General features: G+C 38.6%; 1 protein-coding gene across 4 annotated transcripts in view; it reads left to right on the forward strand.

The window, feature by feature from the left end:
• Nucleotides 1–368: 368 nt before the first annotated feature.
• WDR45B (WD repeat domain 45B) overlaps nucleotides 369–13,168 on the forward strand; it is a 106,581-nt gene continuing 93,781 nt past the window's right edge. For 2 of the 4 annotated variants that reach the window (XM_016430919.2, XM_007483427.2), the window contains exon 1: nucleotides 474–764. Coding sequence is in view for 3 of the 4 variants with exons in the window: in XM_007483427.2 (XP_007483489.1) it covers nucleotides 698–764 (67 nt within the window). In the remaining variant the exon portion in view is untranslated. Of the gene's footprint in view, nucleotides 765–13,168 lie in introns of all 4 variants that reach the window. The other 2 variants (XM_001368078.5, XM_007483426.3) reach the window with 2 other exon arrangements.

Here is a 13,168-nt window from a genome sequence, read left to right on the forward strand (position 1 = left end):
GCTTTGGCTGTCTGGTGGAGACTATGGACACTTTCTCAAAATATTTATAATAGTGTGGAAATAAAGATTTAATTTTTCCCATTCAGGTTAGTGGACCCTCTAAAATCTATCCACACACTTCTAGTTAAGAGCCCAGGCAGGTGGGGAAGGAAGAGGAAGGGCAATTAGCAGAGTGGAAAGAGCCCTAGTTCTGGAGTTGGGAGGACCTGGGTTTAAATTTGAGACTCAGACCCTTTCTAGCTGTGTGACCCTGGGCAAGTCATTTAAATCCGATTGCCTCGCCTCTGCTGCTCTTCTGTCTTAGAACTATAACGTAAGGGTTTTAGAAGGTAAAGGTTAAAAAAGGAACCCAGGCGTTCCACCAGTGAGAACATTGGGAAAAGGTCCTGCTCTCGGCTCAGTGGGAGGTCAGGTGGGGTCTGCTACTCGGCGCTTGCTCCTTTTCCCTGTCCTCTTGCGGGTGGATGTGCTCGGCGCTCGGCGGAACTCCCTGGCGATGCTGGGGAACTCGGGATCTGGAGAAGCCGCGCTCTCCCGGCAGGCTGCGGCTTCCTGGCATTTTGGGGCTGTGGCAGTGAAAAGGAGGAAGGAGGTCCTACGGTTGGCTGATAGGACTTTGCCTACTCCGGGCCTGGTGAGCGGCACCTGGAGGCGAGGATGAGGCTGTGATTGGCCTTGGCCACTCGAACGAAGCGCCATGAACCTGTTGCCTTGTAACCCTCACGGCAATGGTCTCCTCTTCGCAGGTTTCAACCAGGACCACGGTGAGGAAACCGCTTCGATGGGCTTTTGTCAACTCGCCGTCCCCCGAAGGCCCGTCCCGTTCCAACCCTTGCTCTTTTCCTTTCTTTCTTTCTTTCCCTCCTTTTTTTCTGGGCCTGCAGAGCACCTTCGGTAACGGCCTTGGCTCTCTCCTCTGTCCCGCGGGCTTGCGGCCCTGCCCAGAGCGGTGCGGCCCTGGCCGGATCCTGGGCCTTCATTTCGGCCTATCCAGCTGCAGCTCCTGCCCAGGTCCATCTATTTCTATATCCCTGGACCTGGAGAGTGGGAGGTGAAGGAATGAGAGGGCCTGGACTCCTTGGGCAGTTTTCCTTTTCTCTTCTTCTAGGCCGGCGAGTTTGCCTCCTCCTCCCGTCTTTGAATCCCTTTTATTTTCTTTCTTCTCTGGCCCTGTCTTTCTAGATCTCATCCTCTTCCTGTTGCCGGCCTCCCTCTCCCAACACCTCTGTCCCTAGCTTTTAATGGTTTACCGGCCTCCCTTGGCTTGATCCTCGCTGTTTTGACTGCTGACCCTCCTTTCTCCATTCTTTTAAAACAAACCAACAAAAAAACCTTTGGCTTGAATCTTGATCTTGTTCCATATTACACCCTCCCTCCCCCATCTTAGAAAAATTTCCAGTAGTAAAGAAATTGAGACCAGTTTAATTTCTGAAACACTTTAACATTTTCAGGTTTCCTATAAGACTTCTATGGACTGTCACAGAAGCTACGTGTAGTTGTATTCACCTTCTTTTTGAAATGAATACTAAGGAAAAAACCCCTGTCACCTAATAGTTTACATCATTGATGACTGGAGATAATTGTCTATAATCCTTTCCTCCCCTCCTTCTTCTATACTTTGCTGGGTAATCCATTAACCTTGAGAACTTTATTTTTATGCGAGATTTGAAGAAAATCTTACTCCTGACTTTTAGGTTTAGTTTTATAGCAATATTGGGGATGATGGTGTTCAAAAAAACAGATTTTGGATCTCTGAGATCCTTTTTATCTTATTATTCATAGATAATAGAATCTCAGGCTTAGAGCCAGAAGGAACCCTAAAATCAAACGAGGGACTGAGGCCCACAAGATTAAGTGATTTGCTGGAATTCACACAAATGGCAGTCAGGATTCAAACTATGAGCTTTTACTTTATAATTAGTATATCATTACATTCTTTTTGTATTCTTCCCCATGAATTCAGACGAAGAGGTGAGGTTGATTTGGAGAGGCACAAGAGGGAGAGAAATAGCCTGTTTTTAATAAATACTTTTAGACTTTATTAGTTAATATCTTTTATGGTCATTGAACTAAAGAACAAATAATAAACATAAAGCAGGTTTCCCCCTTTATATTTTCGAAAACTTAGTCTTTTGAAGAGATGGAATAAATTCTGATTTAATTGTTAAAAAAGAATCATTTTGAAGTAGATAGAAATTACAGTATAGTAACCAATTTAGTAGGTTTGAAATAGCTTTGTTAAGTGTTATGCAAATGTATGACATTACTGTTATTTATACTTGTCATTCAATCAATATGCATTTATTTTATTACATGTTGGGAATTAGATACAAAGATGGAAGTAAAATAGACCCTGCTCTCAAGGAACTTTAATTCTATCAGGGTAGACTTGTAAATAAGTCTGTACAACATAGAAATTGGTAAATACTTTGTGAAAATTATTTCTCTGATAAATATAAATTATGGTTATGAACACAAATACATAGGTGGGAAAATTAAAATGAATTAACTTTAAAGAAAAAAATTTTGAAATACCCAGTACCATTGCAGATGATAGAAACTTTTAGATTAGCATGTCTTAATAAAAAATTATGTCTTACTATGAGACAAGTATTTCAGTCTGTAAGTCCTTTTTCTTTTTGGAGAGCCTGTATCATCCAGCATTTTGAACTGGATGTTCCTGTACACATCCAAAACAACTCAGCACATCCAAAACAGAACTTACTCTCTTTCCCCAATATCTCTTCAGGGCCAGTTTCTGTGTTCTTTATTCCTAATACAAACTATATAACTATATATATCAGGGCATCTATACCCTTTTATCTATACCCCCCCCCTTAAAATATAGCTGAATATACATTTTCCCCATTCATATTAAGGGTAGCAGTGGTATTAGTGTTTAGGAGAGGGCAAATGACAATTTGCTCAAAGTTTGGAATATCTATCTATACTTGTCTGTATAGGGGCCAGGGATCCCCAGGGAAGCATAAAAGATATGGAATCCTTCATTATGGGTTTCTTTGGATTAGCAGGTATTTTGGGGAGTTTCCTATAACTCTTTACTTGACCATATTAATTCAGGTATTGGAAATGAGACTCAAATGAGGATTTACTAAACAAATAGCGTTAAGATTCCAATGGGACCTTTAGCCTTCTTAAGAGAATAACTCAAAGAATACTAATTATTCTTTGATTGACAGCCTGTATTGATGGATTGAATTTCCTCACAGGGAATACACTATAAGTATAAAATGACAGGTCTAGAATTCTGGAAAAATGTAAATTTAATTGAAAATATTTGAGTATGAATGGGAGTCATATTTCCAGGAAATATTAGAAAAGATTTAGTACATACATACAGTAGGGTACAAAAGTAAGCCTACCCATTAAATAATACTCAACAAAGCCAGGGAATAACACTAAAACTGGGCAACTAGGTAGTACAGTGGGTAGAGTGTCAGGTTTGGAGTCCACAAGACTTATCTTCCTGAGATTATATCTCTCCTCACCCAATTACTAGTTTTATGTCCCGGGGCAAGTTACTTAACCCTGTTTGCTTTAGTTTCCTCACCTGTAAAAATAACTTAGAGAAGGAAATGGCAAACCACTCTAGTAGCTTTGCCAAGAAAATCCCAGATGGAGTCCACCAAGAGTAAGCTACAACTGAACAACAACAAACACTGAAAATTAGGCCGAATCTGTAATTAAACTCCTAGAGTTCACCCCCCCCCCCCCCCACCTTTAACCATTCTATAGGTTATCTCAATTTTTCCCAGGAAAATAGCACATCAGTCACAGTAGCTCTCTAATGTATGCCCATCTCCTTGAAGAAAATTTTCTTTTTTTCCTTTATTGCTTTCTTTTGTGATCACCATATTTTCCTCTGACCATTCCTTTTCAGTTTTCTTTGCTAAATCTTCATCCAAGTCCTAGGCCCTTTTCTCTTCTTCTGTATTATATCTTATTAACTTCTATAGATTAAGTTGTCATCTTTATGCTGATAATTCTCAGATCTACTTATCTAGTCCTAACATTTCTTCTGACTTCCATTGGGAATCTTTAACTACTTATTAGACATTTCAAGCTTGATGTCCTGTATGTATCTTAAGTTGAACATGTCCAATCGGAATTCTTCTCTCTTCCAAACTTCACTATTGTTGAGGGCATGGGCAACTAGGTGTTATCTTTGACTTCTCACTCTTAGCCTCCATATCCAATCTGTTGCCAAATTTTGTTGATTTTGTCTTCATAATATCTTTTGAAACTGCCACCTTTTTCCTTCTGACATTGTTACCACCCTGGTGCAGGTCGTCTTTACCTCACATTTGTGATATTTCAGTAGCCTGTTATCTGGTTAGTCACACAAGTCTTGCCGTACTTCAGTCCATCTTCCACTCAGCTGTCAGTGGTGCTGCTAAAGCATAGCAGACAGTACCATCTTCTTACCCTATAAATTCCAGTTACTTCCTATCACCTTCAGGATCAAATTCTAAATCCTCTGTGCCCTTTCTACCTTTCCAGTTTTCTTATACCATATACTTTTCCATGTACTCTGCTATCCGGTGACACTAGCTTTCTTATTATTTGTCAAATAAGAGATTATGGGCATTTTCTTTCTTTTCCTTCAATAAATTTTTATTGATTTTTTTCTTTTTTTTAAAAGTTTTAAAAACATTATTTTATTGGTCATTTTCATACATTGTTCATTGGAAACAGATCATTTTCTTATCCTCCCCCCGAACTCCCCCCCCCCCACCAGTTCCCTAGCTGACGGGTGATTCATCTGAGTATCACATGTGTCCTTGCTCTGAACCCATTTCCTTGTTGTTGGTATTTGCATTAGGGTGCTCATTTAGTGTCTCTCCTTGATCATGTCCCCTCAACCTCTGTAGTGAAGCAGTTGCTTTTCCTCGGTGTTTTTACTCCCTCAGTTTGTCCTCTGCTTGAGGATAGTTTTTTCTTTTTCTCGTAGATCCCTGCAGATTGTTCAGGGACATTGTAAAGCCATTACTGGAGAAGTCCATTACGTTCTCTTGTACCACAATGTGTCAGACTCTGTGTACAATGTTCTCCTGGTTCTGCTCCTCTCACTCTGCATCACTTCCTGGAGGTTGCTCCAGTCTCCATGAAATCCCTCCACTTTATTATTCCTTTGAGCACAATAGTATTCCATCACCAACATATACCACAATTAGTTCAGCCATTCTCCAATTGAAGGGCATCCCCTCATTTTCCAATTTTTGGCCACCACAAAGAGCGCAGCTATGAATATTCTTGTACACGTATTTTTCCTTATTATCACTTTAGGGTACAAACCCAGCAGTGCTATGGCTGGATCAAAGGGCAGACAGTCTTTTATCGCCCTTTGGGCATAGTTCCAAATTGCCCTCCAGAATGGTTGGATCAATTCACAACTCCACCAGCAATGCATTAATGTTCCTACTTTGCCACATTCCCTCCAGCATTCATTACTTTCCTTTGCTGTCATGTTAGCCAATCTGATAGGTGTGAGGTGATACCTCAGAGTTGTTTTGATTTGCATCACTCTGATTATAAGAGATCTAGAACACTTTTTCATGTGCTTATTAATAGTCTTGATTTCTTTAACTGAAAATTGCCCATTTTTCAATTGGAGAGTGGCTTGATTTTTTTGTACAACTGGTTTAGCTCTTTATAGATTTGAGTAATTAGACCTTTGTCAGAGGTTTTTGTTATGAAGATTGTTTCCCAATTTGTTGCTTTCCTTCTAATTTTAGTTACATTGGTTTTGTTTGTACAAAAACTTTTTAATTTGATGTAGTCATTTATTTTGCATTTTGTGACTCTTTCTAAGTCTTGCTTGGTTTTAAAATCTTTCCCTTCCCAAAGGTCTGACATGTATACTCTTTTGTGTTCACCTAATTTACTTAAAGTTTCCTTCTTTATATTCAAGTCATTCACCCATTCTGAGTTTATCTTGGTGTAGGGTGTCAGGTGTTGATCCAAACCTAATCTATCCCATACTGTTTTCCAATTTTCCCAGCAATTTTTATCAGATACTGGATTTTTGTCCCAAAAGCTGGGGTCTTTGGGTTTGTCAAAGACTGTCTTGCTGAGGTCATTTACCCCAAGTCTATTCCGCTGATCCTCCTTTCTGTCTCTTAGCCAGTACCAAATTGTTTTGATGACCGCTGCTTTGTAATATAGTTTGAGATCTGGGACTGCAAGGCTACCTTCCTTTGTATTTTTTTTCATTATTTCCCTGGATATCCTTGATCCTTTATTCTTCCAAATGAACTTTGTTATGGTTTTCTCTAATTCAGTAAAATAATTTTTTGGTAGTTCAATGGGTATGGCACTAAATAGATATATAAGTTTGGGTAGGATGGTCATTTTTATTATGTTAGCTCGTCCCACCCATGAGCAATCAATGTTTTTCCAATTGTTTAGATCTAGTTTTAGTAGTGTGGAGAGTGTTTTGTAGTTGTGTTCATATAGTTCCTGTGTTTGTCTCAGCAGATAGATTCCTAAGTATTTTATATGTTCTCGGGTGACTATAAATGGAATTTCTCTTTCTGATTCTTGCTGCTGAACTGGGTTGGAGATATATAGAAATGCTGATGACTTATGCGGGTTGATTTTGTATCCTGCAACTTTGCAAAAGTTGTTGATTATTTCCATTAGCTTTTTGGTTGATTCCCTGGGATTCTTTAAGTAAATCATCATATCATCCGCAAAGAGTGACAGCTTGGTCTCCTCATTGCCAATTTTAATACCTTCAATTTCTTTTTCTTCTCTAATTGCTACTGCTAGTGTTTCTAGTACAATATTAAATAATAAAGGTGATATTGGGCATCCTTGTTTGACTCCTGATCTTATTGGGAAGGCTTTGAGTTTTTCCCCATTGCAGATGATGTTTGCTGATGGTTTTAGATATATACTGTTTATTATTATTAGGAAAGGCCCTTCTATTCCTATACTTTCTAGTGTTTTCAATAGGAATGGGTGTTGTATTTTTTCAAAGGCTTTTTCTGCATCTATTGAGATACATGTGATTTTTGTCGGTTTGCTTGTTTATATAGTCAGTTATGTGGATGGTTTTCCTAATATTGAACCATCCTTGCATTCCTGGTATGAATCCTACCTGATCATAGTGGATAACCCTTGTGATGACTTGCTGGAGTCTTTTTGCTAGTATCTTGTTTAAGATTTTTGCATCTATATTCATTAGGGAGATTGGTTTGTAGTTTTCTTTCTCTGTTTTTAACCTGCCTGGCTTTGGGATCAGTACCATGTTTGTGTCGTAAAAAGAATTTGGTAGAACCCCTTCTTGGCTTTTTCTGTCAAATAGTTTGTATATTATTGGGGTTAGCTGTTCTTTGAATGTTTGATAGAATTCATTTGTGAATCTGTCTGGACCTGGGGATTTTTTCTTAGGGAGTTCTTTGATGGCTTGTTCACTTTCTTTTTCTGATATGGGGTTGTTTAGGTAATATTGCCTTGATTTCCTCTTCATTAGAGGGGAGGTCTCCCTTTTCATCTTGGATACTGTCAATTTGGTTTTTTCTTTCCTTTTTTTAATTAGACTGACTAATACTTTGTCAATTTTATTTGTTTTTTTTTCAAAGTACCAGCTTCTAGTCTTATTTATTAAATCAATACTTCTTTGACTTTCAATTTTATTAATTTCTCCTTTGATTTTTAGGATCTCTAATTTAGTCTTCATCTGAGGGTTTTTAATTTGCTCACTTTCTAGTTTTTTAATTTGCATGTCCAATTTATTGACCTCTGCCCTTCTTAATTTGTTTATATATGAACTCAAGGATATAAATTTCCCCCTGAGTACTGCTTTGGCTGCATCCCATAGGCTTTGAAAGGATGTCTCACCATTGTCATTTTCTTCAATGAAGTTATTAATTGTATCTATGATTTGTTTTTTAACTAGCTGGTTTTGGAGAATCATATTGTTTAATTTCCAATTAGTTTTTGATTTATTTATCCATGTACCCTTATTAATTATTATTTTTATTGCATTGTGGTTTGAGAAAGTTGCATTTATTATTTCTGCTCTTTTGCACTTGTTTGCAATGTTTTTGTGCCCTAATACATGGTAAATTTTTCTGAATGTAACATGTGCTGCTGAAAAACAGTGTATTCCTTTTTGTCCGTATTTATTTTTCTCCATATGTCTACTAACTCTAATTTTTCTAAGATTTCATTTGCTTCTCTCACCTCTTTCTTATTTATTTTTTGATTTGATTTGTCTAGTTCGGATAGGGGAAGGTTCAGATCTCCCACTAGTATAGTTTTTCTATCTATTTCATCCTTGAGCTCCTCTAGTTTCTCCTTTAAAAATTTGGATGCTCTGCCATTTTGTGCATACATACTGAGTACAGATATTTCCTCGTCGTCTATACTGCCTTTTATCAGGATGTAATTACCTTCCCTATCTCTTTTAACTAGATTTATTTTTACTTTGGCTTTTTCCGATATCATGATTGCTACTCCTGCCTTCTTTTTATCATTTGATGCCCAAAAGATTTGGCTCCATCCTTTTACTTTCACCCTATGCATATCTACCTTCCTCATGTGTGTTTCCTGAAGACAGCATATGGTAGTGTTTTGGATTCTAATCTACTCTGCTATTCGCTTGCTTTTTATGGGTGAGTGCATTCCATTCACATTCAGAGTTATGATTACTAGCTGTGTATTTCCCAGCATTTTGATTTCTACTCCTGGTCATGCCTTTTCTTCTTTGACTATTTCCTTCTATACCAATGTTTGTTTATAGTCAGTCCCCATAGTTCCCCCCCCCCCTTATTTTACTTCACTTTCTACCCCCCTCCCTTGTCATTCCCTCCCTTATTTTCCCCTGTAGTCTTTTTAAAATTTCCCCCTCACCCTCTCCCTCCCTTGTACTGCTTCCCTCCCCACCAGTCCGTTTTTTACCCTTCTACTCCCCTATAGGGTGCAAATCTATTCGCTTCCCCAATGGATTGGATTGTTCTTCACTCTTTGGGTCAGTTTCAAAGTACGTAAGAGTTGAATATTTCCTATCTCCAACCTCTTTACCCTTCTAGTGTATGGATGTTGTCCCCTCTCCCGCCATGAGCTTCTTTGTGACACATAAATTTACCCCCATTTGTTTCATTTCCCATTTCTTTTAGTCATAACCTCTTTTTTTAGCTCTAGTCATATATACATACACATGTATATGTATTTATGCATGCATATATCTACCTATTTATGTCTTGTCCTTTCATCCTATACAGTTTGTCACTGTTCCCTCTGAGTGTAATTCTTCTAGCTGCTCAGGTGATAGCAACAGTTTTTAAGAGTTACCAATGACCTCTTTTTTTATAGGGATACATATCATTTTAACTTATTGAGTCTCTTAAAAATTTTTGTTGTTGTTTTGTTTTTTTTTCCCCTCTTTTTTAATTACCTTTTGATGATTCTCTTGAGTTCTGTGGTTGGACTTTGAATTTTCTGTTCAGGTCAGGTCTTTTATTTATGAATGCTAGGAACTCTTCTGTTGTGTTGAATGACCATACTTTCCCCTGTAAGAATATAGTCAGTTTTGATGGCTATTTTATTCTTGGTTGTAGACCTAGTTCCCCTTGCTTTCCAGAATATCGTATTCCATGCCTTTCGGTCCTTCAGTGTGTGGATGCAGCCAGATCCTGTGTTAACCTCACCGTGTTTCCATGGTATCTGAATGGCTTCTTCTTGGCAGTTTGTAATATCTTTTTTTCATCTGATTGGTTTTGAATTTGGCTATAACATTTCTTGGTGTTGTCAGTTGGGGATTAAATACAGGGGGTGATCTATGGATTCTTTCAATTTCCACTTGCCCCTCTTGTTCTAGGATCTTGGGAGAGTTTTCCTGGATAATTTCCTCTAGTATTATGTCCAGGCTTTTTCTTTTGTCATGGTCTTCTGGTAGTCCAATTATTCTTAAATTGTCTTTTCTTGAACGATTTTCTAAATCGTCTGTTTTGTGAATGAGATGCTTCACATTTTCCTTAATTTCTTCATTCTTTTTGTTTTGTTTTATAGTGTCCTGCTGCCTTGTGAGGTCACTTGATTCTAGTTGTTTTATTCTGGTTCTTAAAGATTGAATTTCATCTCTGGCTTTTTGGCCATCCTTTTCCTTCTGGTCTGATTTTCTTTGAAGATTGTCTTTCATCCTCTTTACCTTGTCTTTTATCTCCTTTGCCTCATCTTTCATCTCCTTTGCCTCATTTTCCAGCTGGTTAATTTTGGCTTTCAAGACACCATTTTCTCGTTTTAGTTCAAGTGCCTCTGTTTCCAGATGACTTAGCTTAATTTTTAAGTTCTTTTCCTAATTGTCTTCAGCCTCTCTTAGTTGTTTTGAGTTCTTCCACAGCCTGTATCCAATTTGCTGGGATTTCTGGTTTATCGTTTGCTGATCTCTCTCCCTCTGTTCCATTTGCTGAGTAGTAGCTGTCTATGGTAGTTTCTTTCTTCTTTTTCTGTTGTTTGCTCAAATTCACCCCTTCTTTACTCCCCGTATTTGTCTGTGCTCTTGTTCCTCTCATTTTCTTTGTTTTTTTGGGACTTCTATCAGTCTCCCCTCTTGGAGCTTTAACAGAAGATCTCTTGGTGTAGTCTCTGGGGGAGAGTTGTTGGGGGTTTGAGCTTCCCTGTCCTCTGGAGGCTTTTTATTGGCTTAAAGTCCAGCAGTCAATGAGGATGGGTGGGGAGCCTGGGCTTCCCTGTGTACTGGAGAGTTTTGATGGGATTAAGTTCAGCTCTGTTGGGCTGGGTTTACTCTGAGTTTTAAACTTCCTGGAAGGCTGGAGCAGATATGGAGGATCTCCAAAGCTCTGGCCAGGCTGCCAGGTCTATGCTCCTTCTAGGCTGCCATCTTGACTTCGCCTCTAGCTTTCTGTTTTTTCAGAAGACCCTGCTCTCTAAGGTGGGAGGGGTCATGTCCTCCCTGGGCTTTGAGGGCTCCTGATGGGATTAGGTTCAGCTGGTTTGGGCCGAATGAGCCCTGAAGCAAAAAACCTCCTCCACAATCTGTGTTGAATGCCCGGAGACTGGCCCAGGTTGCTTTCAAGGTAAGCCCTTCTGAGTAACCCCTTCACCGGCCCTGAGGTTTCTGTTCTTTCAGAAGCTCTGAGGGCTTTTGATGGGATTAAGTTCAGCTGGTGTGGCCCAAATGATCCCCAACCAAAAAAAAAAACAAACAAAAACTCCTCCTCTACAGTCTGTATTGAATGTCCGGAGACTGGCCCAGGTTACTTTCAAGGTAAGCTCTTAGGAGCAACCCCTTTGCTGGCCCTGAGGTTTCTGTCAGTAACTTTCAGTAGCTCTGAGGGCTCCTGATGGGATTGGGTTCAGCTGGTGCCCTAAAGCTGGAACCTCCCTTGAGACTCAGATGGAAAGACCCATTCAGGGGGCTACAGGATTCCCCCTTCTCACTATGTTTCCTTGCCGTCTGTGTTGGGCACCCCAAAGCCTGGCTCAGGTTGCTTTCAAGGTGAGTCCTTCAGAATCGCCAGCCCTGAGGCCCTTTTGTAGGCCCTGAGGTTTCCACTGCTGCTGTGGGCTCAGCACTCTGGGTTTAGGGGGGATGGGTCCTGGGACTTTCCTTCTACCTACTCCTTATATCTGAGTGATCTAGGTTTCTGGCTTTTGGGGGGCAGTACCTTTTGATCCACGTCCGGGAGGAGGGTTCCCCAGGTCTGTCCTGTTGTTCAGCTTGAATTTCAGTCCCCTAGGAGCATTCAGTTTGTGATCGGTAAGGAATGGTTTCCGAGGTCTGAAGTTTCGCTGCTTCTAAGCTGCCATCTTGACCGGAAGTCCTCTTTTATTGATTTTTTAATAAATATTGTCATGGTTTTTCAGTGTCCCTTTCCCTTTATCTTTTAAATCCATCCTATATAATAAATCATATTTTTGATAAATATAAGGAAGAAATCTGGATAAATGATCAATATGTTGAAAACATCTGAAGATATGTGCAATGTGCAATTTTTGTTGACCTCCCACCTCCACAAAGGAAAGTGTTCTTTCATACCCTTTATTTATAGCCATACTTGATCTTTATGATTTTACTACATTTATTTTTTTTTCATATCTGGTTATCCTTTGCATTTATGTGTGTGTGTATATATATATATATATATATATATATATATATATATATATATAGTGCTTTCTTGATTTTATTATTTATATATATATATATATATATATATATACTTTTCTTGGCCCTACTTCACTCTGCATTAGTTCATGTAGATTTTTCCATGATTTTCTATTTAATCACATTCACATTTCTTATGGCACAATAATATTCCACTTAATTCATATACCACAATTTTTTTAGTCATTCCCAAGTCAATAGGCATCTCTTTGTTTCCAGTACTTTGCTGTCACAAAACCTGCTGCTATGAACATTTTAGTTTATATGGGGACTCTTCTCATCAGTACTTTCAAGGTTTTAGCCACTTTATTTGCATAACTATAATTTGCTTTCCAAAAGGTTGCATTGATTCATAAGTCCACCAACAATACATTATAGTTCCTGTGATCCCACAACCTCTCTAGCATTGATAATTGTCATTTTGGGGTTATCTTTGTCAATTTTCAGAGTGTGAGGTGAAAATGTTTAGTTGTTTTGATGGGCACTTCTCTTATTAGTGATTTTGAATATTCATGTGATACTCTGAAATTCTCCTTTTGAGATCTGTTTGTTTATATCCTTTGACCATTTATCTCTTTGGGAATGGCTGTTAGTCTTTGGTATATATTAATTATTTATAAAACTTAAATCCTTATCAGATAAATTTGATGCAAAGATGTTTTCCTATTTGATACAAGCTTTTCAGTTTCGTATAATCAAAACTATTTATCTTTTGTAATTGCCTCTATCCCTTATTTGGTTAAGAATACAGCTCTTGATGGGAAGTCCTAGGTTCAAATCAGGCCTCAGACACTTCCCAGCTGTGTGACCCTGGGCAAGTCACTTGACCCCCATTGCCTAGCCCTTACCACTCTTCTGCCTTGGAGCCAATACACAGTATTGACTCCAAGATGGAAGGTAAGGGTTTAAAAAAAAAAAAGAATACAGCTCTTACCCCTAACTCTGAGAGATATATGATCTTTTTTTCTTCTATTTCAAAAAGGGCCAAAAATATAATCTTTAATATTTAGG

The sequence above is a fragment of the Monodelphis domestica genome, chromosome 2 (assembly GCF_027887165.1).
Source record: "Monodelphis domestica isolate mMonDom1 chromosome 2, mMonDom1.pri, whole genome shotgun sequence".
NCBI classification, from domain to species: domain Eukaryota; kingdom Metazoa; phylum Chordata; class Mammalia; order Didelphimorphia; family Didelphidae; genus Monodelphis; species Monodelphis domestica.